The sequence below is a fragment of the Oncorhynchus kisutch genome, linkage group LG10 (genome assembly GCF_002021735.2).
Source record: "Oncorhynchus kisutch isolate 150728-3 linkage group LG10, Okis_V2, whole genome shotgun sequence".
NCBI classification, from domain to species: Eukaryota; Metazoa; Chordata; class Actinopteri; order Salmoniformes; family Salmonidae; genus Oncorhynchus; species Oncorhynchus kisutch.
Genome location: NC_034183.2, coordinates 16,483,989 through 16,504,900, shown reverse-complemented (window position 1 = coordinate 16,504,900; position 20,912 = coordinate 16,483,989). Strand labels below are relative to the sequence as shown.

General features: G+C 43.0%; 1 protein-coding gene across 1 annotated transcript; it reads right to left on the bottom strand.

Moving 5' to 3' along the window:
• Window positions 1-1,189: 1,189 nt before the first annotated feature.
• LOC109897827 (gastrula zinc finger protein XlCGF48.2-like) lies at window positions 1,190-19,339 on the bottom strand. The gene is made up of 2 exons (XM_020492424.2): window positions 19,068-19,339; window positions 1,190-4,474 (listed from the first exon to the last, which is right to left on the bottom strand). Exons 1-2 carry the CDS (start codon window positions 19,237-19,239, stop codon window positions 3,351-3,353), a joined length of 1,296 nt encoding a protein of 431 aa, XP_020348013.1. The 5' UTR covers window positions 19,240-19,339; the 3' UTR covers window positions 1,190-3,350.
• Between the last annotated feature and the right edge of the window lie 1,573 nt (window positions 19,340-20,912).

The following is a 20,912-nucleotide window of genomic DNA, read 5'->3' as shown; positions in this document are numbered from 1 at the left end:
GCTGTGTGCTTAGGGTCATTGTCCTGTTGGAAGGTGAACCTTCGCCCCAGACTGAGGTCTCAAGCGCTCTGGAACAGGTTTCATCAAGGATCTCACTGAACTTTGCATTAATCTCCCAGTCCTTGCAGCTGAAAAACATCCCCACAGCGTGATGCTACCACTACCACGCTTCACCTTAGGGATGGTGCCAGGTTTCCTCCAGACGTGACACTTAGCATTCAGGCCAAAGTTCAATCTTGTTTTCATCAGACCAGAGAATCTTGTTTCTCATGGTCTGAGAGTCCTTTGGGTGCCTTTAGGCAAACTCCAAGTGGGCTGTCATGTGCCTTTAACTGAGGTGTGGCTTCCGTCTAGCCACTCCACCATAAAAGCCTTATTGGTGGAATGCTGCAGAGATGGTTGTCCTTCTGTAAGTTTCTCCCATCTCCACAGAGGAACTCTGGAGCTCTGTCAGAGTGACCATCGGGTTGTTGGTCACCTCCCTGACCAAGACCCATCTTCCCCGATTTCTCAGTTTGGCCGAGCGGCCAGCTCGAGGAAGAGTCTTGGTGGTTCCTAACTTCTTCCATTTAAGAATGATGGAGGTCACTGTGTTCTTGGGGACCTTCAATGCTGCAGACATTTTTTCGTACCCTTCCCCATATCTGTGCCTCGACACAATCTTGTCTCGCAGCTCTACAAACAATTCCTTCGACCTCATTGCTTGGTTTTTGCTCTGACATGCATTGTCAATTGTGGGACCTTATATAGACAGGTGTGTGCCTTTCCAAATCATGTCCAATCAATTGAATTTACCACAGGTGGACTCCAATCAAGTTGTAGAAACATCTCAAGGATGATCAATGGAAACAGGATGCACCTGATCTCAATTTTGAATCTCGTAGCAAAGGGTCTGAATACTTATGTAAATAAGGTAATTCTGTTTTATTTTTTATAAATGTGAAACATTTTCTAGAAACCTGTTTTCGCTTTGTCATTATGGGGTATTGTGTTTAGATTGATAAGGAAATAGTTTAATTTAATCAATTTTAGAATAAGGCTGTAACGTAACAAAATGTGTAAAAAGTCAAGGGGTCTGAATACTTTCTGAACTGTAACTGTCAAACATTTCAATGGTTCCAATGTTTCATAAAAGTGCAATGAACAGTCAGAGGAAAGAAAAATGTGCAGGTAAAGACGCCTCACAATGAACATGTGTTATCAACATTTATTCTGTTATACAAAGGCAGATAAAATGTACAATCCCTAGAATATTAAAAAAACACATGTTTCAGAAGGTTCATTTACAGTATATGAATGGGTCCACTTGAGCATAGCACAACAATTTTCTTAATGCTTTTCAAAACATGGAAAACAAAATAAAAATGTATTTTCCCCTCAGAGTGGATATTGGCATCAAGCTCAGAAGTAATAATAATGGTAGGATTATTTCAGCTCCTAACTGATATAAAAAGTAATTGATATTGCGAAAACTACTTTATAGGGCAATTCCATGGTAATGGAATTACGCTGAGATTCTGATTTTTTCATTTAGAAATGTGTGCCAAACCAAAACCATTGATTTCCTAAGTTTAACAAACCATACAACTATATACACAATGACTACTTTGAACAATTTACAGAGTAAATGAAATAAAAACACATTTACTGGAAAAACTTGGTAACAGAATTACAGTATAAAACTCAGTTTTATTCTGTTACCACACTTTGGATCTGCACAGTTCTTTCTGTAAATGTGTTTTTGTAAAATCCTCTGTGGAAATTGTTAAAAGGTGGTCCTTGTGCATAGTTACCATGGAATTGCCCTTTAACAACTTCATAACAGATGTAATGTGGCAAATTTCAACATATTGACAAAACCATATTTTATGTAGAGATGGAGGACATAGTTTCAAATGTCTTTCTGTCATCCTATAACTAATGACCAGGGACTACTGTTGCTCAGAAATCCAGACTGCTCTCTGTTAGACAGTGGTGGCTGCTTCGGGTGATGTATTGTTCTTATGTTGAAGTTGTAATTCAGTCACATTTTATTCACCTAAGAGTGGAATATACAATGCCTTCAGAAAGTATTCATACCCCTTGACTTATACCACAGTGTGTTGTGTTACAGCCTGAATTCAAATTTGATTAAATAAATCATTCTCACCTATCTACACACAATACCCTCTTACGACAAAGTGAAAACATGTTTTTAGAAAAACATTTTTTTTTTACTGAAAATGAAACACCCATAACTAATTTACAAAAGTATTCACACCTCTTTGCTATGACATTCAAAATTGAGCTCAGGTGCATCTAATTTCCTTTGATCATCTTTGAGATGTCGCTACAACTTGATTGGAGTCCACCTGTGGCCAATTCAATAGTTTGGAGATGATTTAGAAAGAAACACACCTGTCTATATAAGGTCCTACAGTTGACAGTACATGTCAGAGCAGAAACTATACCATGAAGTCCAAGGAATTGTCCGTAGAGCTCCAGGACTGTGATGAGACATATCTGGGGAAGGGTATAAAACTATTTATAGTGTGTTGAATGTTTGATTGAGCACAGTGGTCTCAATCATTGGGAAACTGAAAAAATATGGAACTACCCTGACTTTGGCTAGAGCTGGCCGTCCGACCAAACTGAGCAACCGGGCAAGAAGGACCTTGATCAGGCAGGAGACCAAGAACCCAATGACCACTCTGACAGAACTACGGAGTTCCTTGGCTGAGATGGGAGAACCTGCAAGAAGGATAACAGTCTCTATGGCACCTCACCAATCTGGGCTTTATGGGAGAGTGACCAGATGGAAATGCAAGGGAATTCTGCCCTATGTTCATACAAGAGACCACGGGAAACTTCCTTGATCAGAGGTTAGTTTGTTTAATAAGGATTGCAACCTGGAGTATACACTTACAGTAATTTGCCAGTAACACACTTAGTTCAATAGATGGTGTTTTCCCTTTTTATCCCCAACTGAGGTTCACCTCACCCAGGGTGATGTCCCTTAATTTTAATACCATATAAGCTCATAATTCATTTTTACATTTATTTACGTCACTGTAAATTCAGGCTATAACACAACAAAATGTTGAATAAGTCAAGGGGTATGAACACTTTTTTGTGCCTCTCAATCTTCTGTCTCCAGACCTCTCCCCAAACAGCACACTCATGTTTTCTCCCTCTTGTAATTGTTCTTCGTGTTACTTTATCAGAGTTCTATAATTTAGAAAAATACTGCCAGTTCCACACATTTAAAGTGCTTCCTTGGTGTTTCTGTTATTTAATGTACCTGATTGGGAAATACATTTCTACTATGAGGACATCAGTATGGTCTCTCCCCTGAGTTATCATGTGCACTTTCAGATTGGTGCCAGTGCTGAATCCTTTTGTCTTTTCTCTCCTGTGTGGATCTTCATGTGCACTGACAGATTACTGGCAATGCTGAATCCTTTGCCACAATCAGGGCAGCTATGTGGTTTCTCCCCTGTGTGGGTCCTCATGTGTATTTTTAGATGTCCACTCTGAGTGAATGATTTGCCACAATCAGGGCAGCAAAATGGCTTCTCCCCTGTGTGGATCCTAATGTGTCTATTTAGAGTGCTGCCAGTGCTGAATCCTTGGCCACAATAATGACAGCCATATGGTTTCTCTCTTGTGTGGCTCCTCATGTGTCTTTTTAGATTACTGTTTAAGGTGAAACCTTTACCACAAACATGACAACAAAACCTATCTGCAATGTGAGTTTGGAAGTGATCTTTCATACTTTCTGTAGACTGAAAACATTTTCCACACACACCACAAATACCTTCTTCATCCTTTGTATGAATTTGCACGTGTTTAATTAATGTACCCATGTGATGAAAAGACTTGCCACACACCTTACAACAACAAGGAGTAGCATGACTTTGACTGGGTGATTTCAGGAGGGACAACTGTGTAGATTTCCTACCCTTAGTTTTGATGTGGGACATTTGTCCTTTTATCATCTTTATTTTTGATTTGACTGACTTAAAACCTGAAGGAGGTTCTCCAGTCTCCATACCACTGACACTTTGACTGTTTTCACTCTGAGCTGCAGAACAGTCTGGATTTACACTAAAGAAAGGCTGAGAGACACTGGTTGGTTCTGATTCCCTATAGTCCTCTCCATCAGGTTCTGTTTTGATATTTTCAGTTGTAGTACTGGGTAGAGTGTCTCTCTCTCTGTTTCTCTCGTTTTGGGCTTGATAGAGATGTGAGGGCTGAGTTGGGTCTTCATCACGATCACTTTTCACACAGACAGGATTGAATATGAATTCTATGGCATCTGCCTCAAGCCCTTGAATCTGCTCTTCCTCCTGACGGCTCCGGAGGTCCTCCTGCTCTTCTTTAATCTGTGTGGGCTCTAGGTCCTCCTGTCCCAGACTGGGGCTCCACTCCTGCTCACACTGCTGTTGCTCAGGGGGAACCTCTTCAGAGAAAGAAAGAGTACGCTGCTGGAGGTCTGGAGGAAAGGAGAAAGGATAAAACAGAGAACTCAATGACATGTAGACCTACCTCCTGTCTGGTACGCCTGCAATAATTAACGTCTACTAATCTAAAATAAATTAACTTTAATCCTGAACTTTGTCACAAAAATAACTACCTTTGACATCCAATGCCTTAAAAAATGAAGGTTGAGCTAGACAAACTTAACGAGTTAGCCGGGGGTTCCCAAAGTGGGTCCGACACTGCAGGGAGTCCGCAACCAGATCTCAAAATATAAATACAATTGTCTTTTTTATGAATATCGCTAGCAACAACAGATTAAATGAATATTGGAGAAGGGATCAGTGGAAAAAGTTGAGGGTGCAATACAATACAATACAATACAATACAATATCATACATCCACAATTTATGTTCTTAACCTTTAGATGCACAACATGGGCCTGGGTAGCCCAATAATAATAAACTAAAGGAGCCTAACGTTACTCCTTATAGTCCAAGGACCTTATATGTTCTTCTTAGAGGCGAATTGGCTCAGGCCGCCAAAACAGCCAAATATTCCATCTAAATGTGAAAATACATGGCCGTGACAATGACTGAAGAGAATTCTCTCGAGAGGTAATGCGGTCGGCATTTGATGGTGAGGCATTCCAGATAGGGAGAACAAACAAAATTCAGTTCTTGTACGTTAACCATAAACACACAATGAGTAGTTAATCATGAAACATACACCTCCACCTTTCTTTTTCCATGCAATGTATGGAGACCCCCCTGGCAGTAAGGATGTGGACAGTATATCCGGAGAGAGCCATGATTTCGTGAAACAGAGAATGTTAACAAAGTCCTCAGCATGCGCAGACCTGCTGGCTGAAGTGTTTACAAACATATTCAATCTTTCCCTATCCCAGTCTGTTGTCCCCACTTGCTTCAAGAGGCCCACCCATTGTTCCTGTACCCAAGAAAGCGAAGGTAACCGAACTAAATGACTATTGCCCCATAGCACTCACTTCTGTCATCATGACGTGCTTTGAGAGGCTAGTTAAGGATCATATCCCCTCCACCTTACCCGACACCCTAGACCCACTACAATTTGCATACTGTCCCAACAGATCCACGGACGACACAATCGCCATCACACTGCCCTATCCCATCTGGACAAGAGGAATACATATGGTAGAATTCTGTTCAACGACTACAGCTCAGCCTTCAACACCATAGTGCCCTCCAAGCTCATTACTAAGCTCGGGGGCCCTGGGTCTGAACCCCACCATGTGCAACTGGACTTCCTAAAGGGCCGATCCTAGGTGGTGTTAGACAACAGCACCTCTGCTACGCTGATCCTCAACATGGGGGCCCCACAATGGTGCTTGCTCCCCTCCTGTACTCCCATGACTGCATCTCCAACTCAATCATCAAGCATGCAGATTACCAATAACGACAAGACAGCCAACATGGAGGAAGTGAGGGCCCTATTGGAGTGGTGCCAGGAAAATAACGTCTCCCTCAATGTCAACAAAATGAAGGAGCTGATCAGGGACAACAGGAGACCGCAGAGAGAGCACACCCCCATCCACATCGGCGGAGCTGCAGTGGAGACAGTCAAAAGCTTCAGGTTCCTCTGCATGCACATAACTGACAACCTGAAATGGTCCCTTCAAACAGACAGTGTGGTGAACAAGGTGCAACAGTGCCTCTTAAACATCAGAAGGTTTAAAGAAATTCAGCTTGGCCCCTAAGAACCATATGAACTTCTACAGATGCACCATTGAGAGCATCCTGTCAGGCTGTATCACCGCTTGGTACAGCAACTGCACCATCCTCAACAGCAGGGCTCTCCAATGGGTCGTGCGGTCAACCCAACGCAGCACACTGCCTGCCCTCCAGGACATCTACAACACCCGGTGTCACAGGAAGGCCAAGAAGATCATCAAGGACCTCAGCCATGGCATGTTCACCCTGCTACCATCTAGAAGGAGCAGACAGTACGTACAGGTGCATCAAAGCTGGGACCAAGACTTTCACCTTCTGGCAGTCCGACTGGGTTTGGCAGATGATCCTAAGTTCCAGTGCTTCCAACTTTGTGTCAACAGTTTGGGGAAGGCCCTTTCCTATTTCAGCATGACAATGCCCCCGTGCACAAAACGAGGTCCATACAGAAATGGTTTGTCGAGATTGGTGTGGAAGAACTTGACTGGCCTGCACAGAGCCCTGACCTCAACCCCATCGAACATCTTTGGGATGAATTGGAATGCCAACTGAGAGCCAGGCCTAATCATCAGTGCCCTCCCTCACTAATGCTCGTGTGGCTGAATGGAAGCAAGTCCCCGCAGCAATGTCCACATGTTTTATTTTCTTTAACCTTTATTTAACTAGGCAAGTCAGTTCAGAACATATTCTAATATACAATGACAGCTTACCCCGGCCAAACCTGGATGACACTGGGCCAATTGTGTGCCGCCCTATGGGACTCCCAATCACGGCCGGATGTGACTCCTTTTGCAATGAGATGCAGTACCTTAGACCGCTGCGCCACTCGGGAGCCCAACATCTAGTGGAAAGCCTTCCCAGAAGAGTGGAGGCTGTTATAGCAGCAAAGGGGGGGAGCAACTCTATATTAATGCCCATGATTTTAGAATGAGATGTTCAATGAGCAGTTGTCCACATACTTTTGGTCATGTAGTGTGTGTGTACATGTACGATTTGGCTCTCGCCTTCTGTAAAAAGAAGGCGACTCAATTACCACCCCATCGACGGGGGGATTGTGCGATAAATCTCCTGGTAGACGCTGCACTTCCCAGGAGTCATGTGTATCCCCTGCCGCAAGGGGAGACGGCGAGCTATGGAGACATATGTCTCTGAATCCCTGCGTCAGGGGTACATTCGGTCCTCCACTTCACCCACCTCCTCCAGTTTCTTTTTTGTGAAGAAGAAGGAGGGAGATCTACGCCCGTGCAATGACTATCGAGGTCTCAATCAAATCACGGTGAGGTACAGTTACCCGCTACCTCTCATCGCCACGGCGGTTGAGTCAAAGCACTGGGCGTGCTTCTTCACTACTGGATCTCAGGAGAGCGTACAACCTGGTGCATATCCGGGAGGGAGACAGCGTTTAGTACCACCACCGGGCATTATGAGTAATTTGTCATGCCATACGGGTTGATAACTCCATCAGTCTTCCAATCCTTTGTGGACGAGATTTAACGGGACCTGCACGGGCAGGGTGTAGTGGTGTATATCGATGACATTCTGATATACTCCGCTACACGCGCCGAGCATGTGTCCTTGGTGCGCAGGGTTCTTGGATGACTGTTGGAGCATGACCTGTACGCCAAGGCTGAGAAGTGCCTGTTCTTTCAGCAGGCCGTCTCCTTCTGGTATCGCATTTCCACATCAGGGGTGGAGATGGAGAGTGACCGCATTTCAGCCGTGCGTAATTGGCCGACTCCCACCACGGTAAAGGAGGTGCAGCGATTTTTAGGGTTTGCCAATTACTACCGGAGATTTATCCGGGGTTTTGGCCAGGTGGCTGCTCCCATTACCTCACTGCTGAAGGGGGGTCCTATACGTCTGCAGTGGGCGGCTGAGGCGGACAGGGCTTTTGGGCAACTAAGAGCTCTGTTTACCTCGGCTCCTGTGCTGGCACATCCGGATCCCTCTTTGGCGTTCATAGTGGAGGTGGACGCGTCCGAGGCTGGGATAAGAGCTGAGCTCTCTCAGCGCTCGGGCACGCCACCGACGCTCCGCCCCTATGCTTTCTTCTCGGCGGAGTGGAACCATGATGTGGGGGACCGGGAGCTGTTGGGCTGTGGTTAAAGCTTTGAAGGCATGGAGACATTGGCTTGAGGGGGCTAAACACCCTTTTCTCATCTGGACTGACCACCGCAACCTGGAGTACATCCGGGCAGTGAGGGGACTCAATCCTCGTCAGGCAAGGTGGGCCATGTTCTTTACCCGTTTTGTGTTTACCATGTCCTACAGACCAGGTTCCCAGAATGTTAAGGCAGTCGCACTGTCCCGGCTGTATGACAGAGAGGAGTGGCCCATGGATCAGACTCCCGGCCTCCTGCCTGGTAGTGCCGGTCGTGTGGGAGCTGGACGTGGACATTGAGCAGGCATTGCATACAGAGCCCACTCCCCTCCAGTGTTCCGTCTGCTGTCTGTGACCAGTTGATCTATTGGGCCCACACATCACCCTCTGGTCATCCGGGGATTGGTCGGACGGTGCTCTGTCTGACTGGGAAGTATTGATGGCCCATCCTGGCAAAGAACGTGAGCGTTTGTTTCCTCCTGCTCGGTGTGCGCCCAGTGCAAGGCTCCTAGGCACCTGCCCAGAGGTACAACCCTTACCCGTTCCAAAACGGCCCGAGGTCGCACCTGTCGATAGATTTCCTGATCGATCTTCCTCCCTCACAGGGTAACACTGCAATCCTGGTCGCTGTGGATAATTTTTCTAAGTCCTGTCATCTCCTCCCTTTGCCCGGTCTCCCTACGGCCCTACAGACTGCAGAGGCCTTGTTTACACACTTCTTCCGGCACTACGGGGTGCCTGAGAATATAGTGTCTGATCGGGGTCCGCAGTTCACGTAGAGGGTCTGGAAGGCGTTCATGGTACGTTCCGCCGAAGTCGTCTCCTTTCCTTGTTCGGCCAGCGTTCGGTGGTCGACGTCACCGGCTTTCTAGCCATCGCCGCTCCATTGTTCCATTTGTTTTGTCTTGTTCCCTGCACACCTGGTTTTCATTCCCTAATCACACTGCATGTATTTATTCCTCTGTTCCCCTCCATGTCTTTGTGTGAAATTGTTTTTGTTACATGTTCGTGTGTATGCGCCAGGCTGGGTTTTTCCCCGTTATTCCGTGGCTTCTCATTGAGAGATGTTTATTGTACAACATTTGCTCTATTTTTGTGACTGTTTCACGCATAGCACTTTTACCTTTTGGCTGGACGTTTTGACGCAGTGGTGTCTGTTTTTGTTTGCCTCTGCCTTAATAAAGTGTGGGCCTGTTCACAACTCTGCTCTCCTGCACCTGACTTCTCCACCAGTAGCGCACACCATGACAGGGGGTGGAGGAAGCATGTTGTGGGGGTGCTTTGCTGCAGGAGGGACTGGTGCACTTCACAAAATAGATGGCATCATGAAAAAGGAAAATTATGTGGATATATTGAAGCAACATCTCAAGACATCAGAAGAAGAAGAGAAGAGTTAAAGCTTGGGTCGCAAATGGAATCTTCCAAATTGACAAGGACCCCAAGCATACTTCCAAAGTTGTGGCAAAATGGCTTAAGGACAACAAAATCAAGGTATTGGAGTGGCCATCACAAAGCCCTGACCTCAATCCTATAGAAAATGTGTGGGCTGAACTGAAAAAGCATGTGCGAGCAAGGAGGCCTACAAACCTGACTTAGTTACACCAGCTCTGTCAGGAGGAATGGGCCAAAATTCACCCAACTTATTGTGGGAAGCTTGTGGAAGGCTACCAGAAATGTTTGACCCAAGTTAAACAATTTAAAGGCAATGCTACACTCAATTAGTATTTGGTATGTAAACTTCTGACCCACTGGGGATGTGATGAAAGAAATCAAACATTCTCTACTATTATTCTGACATTTCACATTCTTAAAATAAAAGGTGTGATTCCTAAGACAGGGAATTTTTACTAGGATTAAATGTCAGGAATTGTGAAAAACTGATGTATTTGGCTAAGGTGTATGTAAACTTCTGACTTCAACTGTAGGTTCTGGAGGCAGGGAGCGTGGCCCCAGTGATGTACTGCGCCGTACGCACTACACTCTTTAGTGCCTTACAGTTGGACGCCAAGCAGTTGCCATAACAAGCGGTGATGCAACCAGTCAAGCTGTATATCTTTTTGAGGATCTTCCTGAGGGGGAAGAGGCGTTGTTGTGCCCTCTTTGCGACTGTGTTGGTGTATTTGGACCATTCTAGGTCCTTAGTGACACAGAGGAACTTGAAGTTCCACAACAGCACTGTCGATGGGGTTTGCTCAGCCCTCTGTTTCCTGTAGTCCACGATCAGCTCCTTTGTCTTGCTAATTTTGAGGGAGAGGTCTTTGTCTCTGACCTCCTCCTTACAAAGCTCTCATTGTCGTCGGTTTCTTACACCACAGATTATCCATTTATATTGACCAGATACTGTAATGGCCGCTCTAACAATGAAAAAAAATGTCTTCAAAAACGGAAGGCAGTCGGGAGGAGGCAAGAGCAGGTGGGACCATTCTAGCTAATGAGAGGGCAGATACACATATGAACAGGCACTACTGTTTCCAATACTTACCACAGTCAGAGTCAAAATGGTTAAGCATAAGGTTAGCAGTATGGTTAAGGTAAGGTTTAAAATCACATTTTAAGAAGATACATTGTTGAAATAGGTGGGGTTTATGACTTTGGTTGTGGTCACTAGTGACGACTAGGCACACTACTGATAAGAGTTTTCTCTCAAAGTTGCTGGGATGTCGTGTCCTACTTATCAGTACACTTGTAACAACCTAATCTTTACGAAACCTTTAGATCAAATAAGACATTCATTTTTATGTGAACCATATTCAACACTCTTATTGACCTCCATATAAAACTCCTCGCTTGGTGAGCCATTTTGGGCCCAGTTATCCCTCTCCATTTGCCTCTTCCTCTCTGATTACATATAAGAGTCATTGGATGAAGGCGTCTTCTGTACAGGGGAGTTTTGTTAAGTGCCCTGGCGCTCGGTCTGAACATTAACATCGCTTGCGGTACGGTTATGGAAGCATAAGGGCCTTATCTTTCATAACAGCAAGAAAAACATTTTCAAAAAACATCAAATTAAATTGATAAAAGGTGTGTATGGGTTTAGGGTTGGTGTTCCCACATGGCCATATCTCCATGTTATAGCACGTTTACAGAAGACCGAGGGACTACCTGCGCTACTTAGCTATCTAGCATGCTCCAAACATCTGTGTGTAATGGAAGAAATCGGCTACAACTGTGATAAAGCAGGTTAGTGGGTAAGTTTTGCATTTGTGAAATTATTTTGATGTGACATGAAAGTAAAGGGCTTTATGTTTCTAGAACCGTTTCGCAATAGAGAATCGATTCACGTTTAGATGGGAGTATTTGGCTGATTTGACTGCCAGAGTCAGTCTACCTCTGAAAATAACTCAAGGTCCATGGACCTTAAAGAGTAACGGTAAAGTTTGGCTCCTTAAAATCCTATTTATAGGCTCCGTATGGAGGGTGTTTCGCAATTACGGAGCCTCCGAAATTGAGTTCCGTACCGCATCGCTGTGCGCCTCCCAAATGTCGTAACAATGTGGAGGGCTCCTTATTGCTCCGCATTGACATGATTGGTTGACGGTAGGTGGAGTCGGGAGGTCCTGTATAAACACAAACTCACTTCATTGACAACTTCCTTGAAACTATTCAGAATGGTAACCTGCTCTGATTGGGCAACAGTGTTGAGTAGTGTGAGGACAGGCAGGTTGGATAGGGGAGACTTGTTTGTAGAGACGATGGTGCTGTTAATGGGATTGAAGAGGATGGAAGTGGTGATAAGCGTTTGCTGGTTTCCTGCCCATGTAGGTGTAGAGGGTAATGAAGGCTGGTGTGGTGGCTAGGAGTCCGGTGAGGCAAGAGGGGGTAAATATTCAGGTCTTGCTGGGCCGCAGTAGTAAGGGTAGACGTGCACCGGTCAGTAAAGGAAGAGGTGAGGAGTATGGGATGTAGGACAGAGGAAGTTGTGTGGATTAGACTACGGTTTGGGCACACATGTTTGAATGCCATGTTGTGGATGATCGGGAGACATTAAACAGGTCTGTGTGATGAGCGTTTAGTGGAGGAAACGGTGGAGCATGTGTTGATATTTTGTGAACTGTATGAGATTGCGTGAAAGGGTTAGAGAGGCTGGTTGGGGTTTGGGGGGGGCCGGGGGAGTGGTGTTTAGGGCTCTATTTCACCTTTTTAGAGGAACAGGGCTTGTTGATGAAGAACATTTTATGTAGGTAGGCGATGACTGTCCACACACTCCAGTACAGTAGACGGTGGTGTATGCACATAAAAGAATGGATGCGATCCGCCAACCCAATCTCAAAGTAACAGAAGACAACTTCCTTCACAACAGCTTTGCACTGCTCCGTGAAGCGCAAGAAGTATGAATGCCCTGACTTTTGCCATAACACTGTAAATGCTGCACGGCCAATGCAGACGTCGGATTGACTATGCAGCACCTTTAAGAGTACATCTTGGGTTATAGCAAAAATACATCTCTCCGCCATAACAATGGGAGTCGTTGTCCACAAACCCGCTTATCCATTCTTTGGATTGGTGGATACTAGAGGTCGACCGATTATGATTTTTCAACGCCGATACCAATAATTGGAGGACCAAAAAAAGCCAATACCGATTAATTGGCCGACGTGTGTGATTTATTTATTTATATATATATATATATATATATATATATATATATATATATTTATAATAATGACAATTACAACAATACTGAATGAACACTTATGAATGAACACTTATTTTAACTTAATATAATACAGAAATAAAATCTATTTTGTCTCAAATAAATAATGAAACATGCTCAATTTGGTTTAAATAATGCAAATACACAGTGTTGGAGAAGTAAAAATGCAATATGTGCCATGTAAAAAAAGCTAAACATTTAAGTTCCTTGCTCAGAACATTTGAAAGCTGTTGGTTCAATATTCCCAGCTCTTCAATATTCCCAGTTAAGAAGTTTTAGCTTGTCATTATAGGAATTATGACGCGTCGACTATTTCTCTCTACCATTTCTATTTCATATATCTTTGACTATGGGATGTTCTAATAGGCACTTTAGTATTGCCAGCCTAATCTCAGGAGTTGATAGGCTTGAAGTAATAAACAGAGCTGTGATTCAAGCATTACTAAGAGCTGCTAGCAAACGCAGTAAAGTTTGAATGAATGCTTACGAGCCTGCTGCTGCCTACCACCTCTCAGTCAGACTGCTCTATCAAATATCAAATCATATACTTAATTATAATAAACACAGAAATAAGAGCCTTTGGTCATTAATATGGTAAAATCCGGAAACTATCATTTCGAAAAAACTAAATGTTTATTCTTTCAGTGAAATACGGGACCATTCCGTATTTTATTGAATGATTGGCAACCCTAAGTCTAAATATTGCTGTTACACTGCACAACCTTCAATGTTATGTCATAATTATGTAAAATTCGGACAAATTAGTTTGCAACGAGCCAGGCGGCCCAAACTGTTGCATATACCGACTCTGCATGCAATGAACGCAAGAGAAGTGACACAATTTCCCTAGTTAATATTGCCTGCTAACATGAATTTCTTTGTGTATTGATTTTAAGAAAGGCATTGATGTTTATGGTTAGGTACATTCGTGCATCGATTGTACTTTTGTTAAATCATCAGCCATTTGGCGAAGTAGGTTGTGATTCGATGAAAAATTAACAAGCACCGCATTGATTATATGCAACGCAGGACAAGATAGTTAACCTAGTAATATCATCAACCATGTGTAGTTAACTAGTGATTGTGTGAAGATTGATTTCTTTATAAGATAAGTTTAATGCTAGCTAGCAACTTACCTTGGCTCCTTGCTGCACTCGGGTAACAGCAGTTTCCTCGTAGAATGCAACGTAAAGGGCCATAATCGGCGTCCAAAAATGCAGATTATCGATTGTTATGAAAACTTGAAATCGGTCGACCTCTAGTGGATACATCTCATTACTGTAATCCTGTTTTGAATATTCAATGAGGGTTGTTGACGTCAACCGCTTGTATTCAATGGAGAGAGATGCTATGCTACTAGCCTCAACTATGAATATGCAAAGCCATCTCGAGACAACCCCGATAGTGTTTTTTTCCTAGTTGCTGGAATGTGATGTGTCCTACTTATATCAGTACACTCGTAACAAATGAAGCATTATGAAACTTCATATAATCCTCAAGTAGCAAATAAGCCATACATTTTTTGTTGATCTCCATACAAAAAACTCCTTGCTTAGATAAAAAAGACCCGCATGTGAGAGTGGCAACCCTGCTCAGTGTTATTGGAAGAGTGCCATATGTTCAGCATCACATACACCTCAGGGAAGAGGATAGGAAAAAATTCGTAGAAAATCCTTGACGTTTTATAAAGACATTTTGAACCCACCTGTAATGTGATTTTATGAAAGATTCATTTTTAACTCAAGCAGAGACGTCTGCTCAATGTGATGTGAGGTTGCGTCAATTGTCGGATTCATGTGATTTCGGGTCAATGAGAGACAAAATGATCAGAGACAGACTTCTGATTGGCTGTGTAAATATACAACGCAGAAGACGAGAGTCAATAGAGTACTAAGGATAAATGCAAATAGTGTTTTTTCTGTAATAGAGAATTATCAATGGAAATAGTTGGTTTTCAGTTCAACATCTGTTAGGAATGTCAGTCCTGAACTCATAGCTACGTGTTGCACTTTCTCATTGGTCCAACCTGAAATAGGATACTTGTTATTTGGCCATTGGCCCAGTTTTATTCCAAGGAATTCTAATTGGTCAACCACAGGCTAGGGCTGGGTTCTAAAACTACATCCTGTCCCTTTGTTCTGTGGAGAGAATCACAAGAGAGAATCACTGAGGACAGGGGAGCATGAACATCTACCTCCCCGCATGAACCTATTTTCCTCCCTTGGCAGTAAAGATAACAGAGTAAGAGCAAGTATGCTGCGCCAACCACAACTTACGCTGACGAAAGCCATAGACATAAGCAGAGCAATCGGACAGACGTAGATCCAATTAAAAAAAATATGAACACTGTCCCTAAACAGGCAGCATCTCTTAATTATGCCACTCAGAACAAATACAGAGACCATGTCGATAGAAAATGGAAACATAATTCATCGGACAGAGATCTAAGGCGGAAAAATACTAAAGGGTGCATGTACTGTGGATCAACACACGCAATAGCCAAAAGCCCAGCATATGGGGTTATATGCAAATTCTGTGGAAAGAAATAACAATTTTGCTGAAGTGTGCAGACAAAGACAAAGTAAGCATGTCAATCTGCTAGAACAGGATACATGCAGTGATCATAATGATGATGAAGAAGCGGACATGCTATACATGAGATGTTATTTCTGTTCAAAGTGGCAAAGATACATGGTTTACAACCTTAAAGCTTATCTTACTAACATGTGATAACTGTGATTATGATCCAAGCAGCACTATCAAATGCCAGTTAGACAGTGGCTCAACTGTCAATATACTCAGCTACAGAGACTTCATGCAAGTAATGTAGGATGGAGATGCAAAGCCACAACCAAGCAAGGCAAGGCGAAGGCTGTACGGTTGCTCGGTTATTACACCAGTAGGGGAGTGTGAACTTACAAGCCAATCATGATGGGGAAACGTGCTAAAGTGGTGAAAACCTTGCAAAAGCCTCTCATTCAGCAGAAACTTGTGAAAAGCATAAGTTGCTACAGCTCAACCACCAACATGTCATTCATCATGTTAGCACTAAAGAAAAACAAAAGGTTCCATCAGACTTGAACACCTCAGAGGCAATACTGAAACAGTTTGATGATGTTTTTGAAGGGATGGGGGCTCTGCCAGGTGAGCTCCACCTTGTGGAGGATGAACCTGTTAGACCAGTTCAACAGCTTCCCCGTCGAATCCCCATTCCACTGAAGAAAACGATACTAAAGGCTGTTGATTCAATGGAGGAACAGGGTGTCATTACGACGGCCACAAAACCTACTATGTGGATAAGCAACACGGTTGTGGTGGGAAAGCCTGGCAAAATAAGAGTCTGCCTCGAACCAAGTGCTCTGAACAAAGCTTTATGTAGGGCACATTACCAAATGCCATTGAAGAGATACTGCCAAGCCTGGCTAAAGCTAAAATCTTTTCGGTTATGGATGCAAAATTGGGTACTGGCAGGTACGTTTGGATGAATAGAGCAGTTACCTTACCACATGGTAGATACCGGTGGACAAGGTTACCTTTTGGAGTGAAACCAGCTGCAGAGGAATATCAGCGAAGGCAACATGATGCACATCCTGGTATAGGACCGGCTGTGGTGGTACAATGTAAGAAGCAGTGCAGGACCATGACCACAACCTGACTCAGCTCCTACAAAGAACAAGGGAGATGAATCTAAAGCTGAATAAAGACAAAGTTAAGTTCAGGCTCACAAGTATTATATACATGGGACATATTTTGACAGCTGAAGGCCTGAAGCCAGACCCCAAGAAGGTGGAGGCAGCAAATGCCACCACCTACAGATGCAAGATGTGATGCAAGTGACAAACGCCTAGGGGCAGCGCTCCTGCAGAACGGGCAGGACATTGCATTTGCTTCAAGGACATTGATACCCACGGAGCAAGGATATGCCCAAATTGAAAAGAAGTGCCAAGCCATAGTGTTTGCCTGTGACCATTTTGATCAATACCTTCAAAGTAGACACTATCACAGTGCACACTGATCACAAGCCGCTTGAGGTCATCTTCAAAAAACATATTCTGTCTGCCCCGAAGCGACGTTAAAGGATGATGCTAAAGCTTCAGCATGATCAACTACTGGTAGTATACAAGAAAGGAACAGCGCTTCACATTGCAGATTTCTTGTCTCGAGCAGCACTACCAACAACTAGACACCCGCAATATCGGACAAATGAGACAGTATATGCTGTACAGGCAGAGTTTGAAGATGTGAACCATGCTACTGATCAAAACATCTCCCAGCAGACACAGGATACCATTAAAACTAATTCAGCAGAGGACAAGACTTCTTGAATGTTTCAGTCTTTTATCCTAAGAGGCTGTCCCGGACACAAGAAAGAGTAAGCCCATCCTGGTGATGGACTACTGGACATACAGAGCCGAACTCACAGTGCAGGAAGAGGTCGTCTACAAAGGCAACAGGGTGGTAGTGCCAGAAACTCTACGCCCAATGATTCTCACTCATATCCATGCAGGGCACTCAGGGGTCGAAGCCAGTCTCAGGAAAGTCAGAGACTCGGTATGAAAAGAAATTAAACATTTTGTGGCTGTGTGCAGAATACGTAATGCTAATCTACCTAAACAGCAAACAGAAACGCTGCAGCCACATGACATACCAACACGTCCTTGGTTTAAAGTGGGAATGGATCTGTTCACAGTAAATAATGTTCCTTTTCTGATTATAGTGGACTACTATTCAGATTTTTGGGAGGTGAAGAAAGTGATTGACACAACAGCCGCCGCTCGCATCATCGACTGTTGTAAGCAGCAGTTTAGCAGATATGGCATACCTGACAGTAGTGTAGTTACGGATAATGGGCCACAGTTTGAAGACTTTGCAGAAGCGGTCGGTTATTATATCTGTCTGCTTTGTGTTATGGATAGGCTTAGTCCCAGCATTCTGTTATGGTTGGTCACAAGGTTTGTGAGCTATGAAGTTTTTCCCAGATTCCCAGTTCTATCATGTGACCTCTTCACCATACCACAGTCAGAGTAATGGTAAGGCGGAGTCAACAGTGAAAATAGCAGTGAAAACTCATCACAAAGGCAATGCAGGAAGGTACAGACGTGTGGCAAGCCATTTTTGCGTGGAGAAATAGTCCCACAGAGGGCTTCGGTAGCAGTCCTGTACAGCACTTCATGTCTAGATGCACACGCTCTCTGTTGCCAACAACTCCCAAGCTCCTCGTACCAAAAGTAATTGGGGATGTTCAGGCACACAAACGTGCACATCAGGACAAGTCAAAACATTACTATGACCAGCACACAAAAAAATCGGCCTGTAATAAAACAAGGCCATGCTGTTAGAGTGCTCCTGTCACCTCACGCCAGGGATGCCACATGGAGTCTTTGCACATCAGTGCAAGGTCATATGAAGTGGAAGGGACGAAAGTATTGAAGAAACCATAAGGACATGCGCCCAGTTCAGGAGCGCATAGGGCACAGGAGGGCCACTTGGAAGACTGTGAATATCTTCTGGATGGTATGGGCAGGACACATAATGAGGAGACTGGGAAGACCCCACCAGGGCAGTTCTCTGCCGACTGTGCCTTCACAATTTCAGAAGGCTGTGGAAGAGCCAGGAGAGGACCTGAGGACCCCAGAGGTGCCCAACGTCCCAGAGGTGCCCAATATGGTACCAGTGCGACACACTAGGACAAGGGCTAACGTAAGACCACCCCTGCGGTATGGGGAAGGTATGATGGACTTTTTTTTTTTTTAAACCTTATATAAACATTTATAAAAAAGAGTGTTGATAATATAAATAGGTATTTTCACTGTGGTATTAAAATGGTATGAAGTGCTCGAGCTAATTATATATGAAAAGGAAGATGTTAAGATAATGGACGAAATGCCAACCCAGAGATGGCGCTAGTGGGGCCCCTATCTAGAATATATAAAACAGCTGCATTATGAGTGTCTGATTAGGATGTTGTGACCTGTAACGTGTTATACCTGAGCAAAGGATTATGCTTGAACTTTACCAAACTCTCCGACGTGAGTTAAACACATACAAACAGTGCGCGAAACAACGAAAAAACGCCACCTGCTGGAGGTAGACAGATTTTACACCGAGTTGGGCCTCTCTCTTCCTCTTTGTGCTATAGTTAGCCTACCTGCTCTGGGCATGTTAATCTCAGGTTGAAGAACAATGTCGAGCAGCCTCTGTAGACGGACAACTTCCTCCTGATACTCTGCTACCGTTTTTTCAACGACCCCGAATATCTCCTCAGCAGCAGCTGTTAATCTCTCGTTGAGAAAAACCCTCAACAACCGTATTTGAGACATGTTTAGACAATTCAAATTGATAAGCTAGCTGTGTTGCTTTAGATATCCATACCGCTACAAAACAAGCAAAAATAACTATGTACTTCCGAGTTACGAATCGTTGGAATCCTTCAAAATAAGAGTACCGTCCTATATACGTTGTAAATTAATAATTAGGGAGAAAATTATGGAGAATGTTCACAATTATCGATCTGTTTTATACTAGTTAGCGCACCGAATAATTAAAAGTATTTCCATAAGAAACTGTGATTTTACCCATTTCATATGTATATACTGTATTCTTGTCAAGCCCATCCTATTCGACTATTGCTGAACATACTGTACACTATTTTATCCTATGTATTCTTTAGATATACTACATATTCTATCCACATACACTCCATAATCTTTATACATACCATCACATATATATATATATATACATATTTATACTCCGGACTCCGACATTGCTCATCTTAATATTTCTTAATTCCATTCTTTTACTTTTAGATTTGTGTGTATTGTTAGATATTACTGCACTGTTGGAGCTAGGAACACAAGCATTTTCACTACATCTGCAATAACATCTGCTTAATATGTGTACGTGACCAATACAATTTTCTTCTTATGTTTCAAACCTAAATCGACAATGTTTTTTGTTTGTGTATGTATAATTTATTGCACTGTACATCATTCCTGTATGTTGGGTCACAGTAAAAGGGGGGTCCATTCTACTCGGAAGTACTTGTAGTTTCCAAATCCACAGAGTTTACACTCGGAGGATACACATTTTGCGACACATCGTACAGAAAATTGTGCAGGGTGCAATATGTATGGCCAATTTGAAGAAAAAAAACACGATTGTATTTAAACTGATTGGCTGCAAAATGAGCAGTGATGCTTCTCTAGGATTTGGAAACTAGAGGTGCTCATGAATAAAATGGACCCCTTCTTTTACTGCGACACTATATGTATGTCAAGTATGTACAGTATGTCCAATATGAAAAACTTACTGAACATTGTGCAATATGAATGGGCTATATAAAAATGGGATTTAAATGGGATTTCTAAGGTTGATTATAATAACAATAATAATAGTGATAATAATATTATTAACATTGTTATTACTATTATTATTCATAGTAGCCTTATAAATCATGTTTTGTTATTTGTATTAATGTTGTTACCATAACTATCTGGTTGTGTGTATATATATATATATATATATATTATTGTTGTTTCATTTACACCTGCACTGTTGGAGCTCATTAACTATTACTTTCAATAATAGTATTTGTGCTATTAAGGCTCATATCTATTTTTATTTGTTGATATTGTTAAACTAAATTCTAAGTCTGCTAACATAAATAAAATGCAGTGGTGTAAAGTACTTAAGTAAAAATACTTTCAAGTACTACTTAAGTTGTTTTTTCACGGTATCTGTACTTTACTATTTATATTTTGACTACTTTTACTTCACTACATTACTAAAGAAATCAATGTACTTTTTCTCCATACATTTTCCCTGACACCCAAAAGTACTCGTTCCATTTCGAATGCTAAGCAGGACAGGAAAATGGTCCAATTCACACATTTATCAAGAGAACATCCCTGGTCATCCATATTGTCTCTGATCTGGCAGAAAAACATGAAAATCATGCTGTCTGCATTGCTTAATATAAGGAATGTGAAAT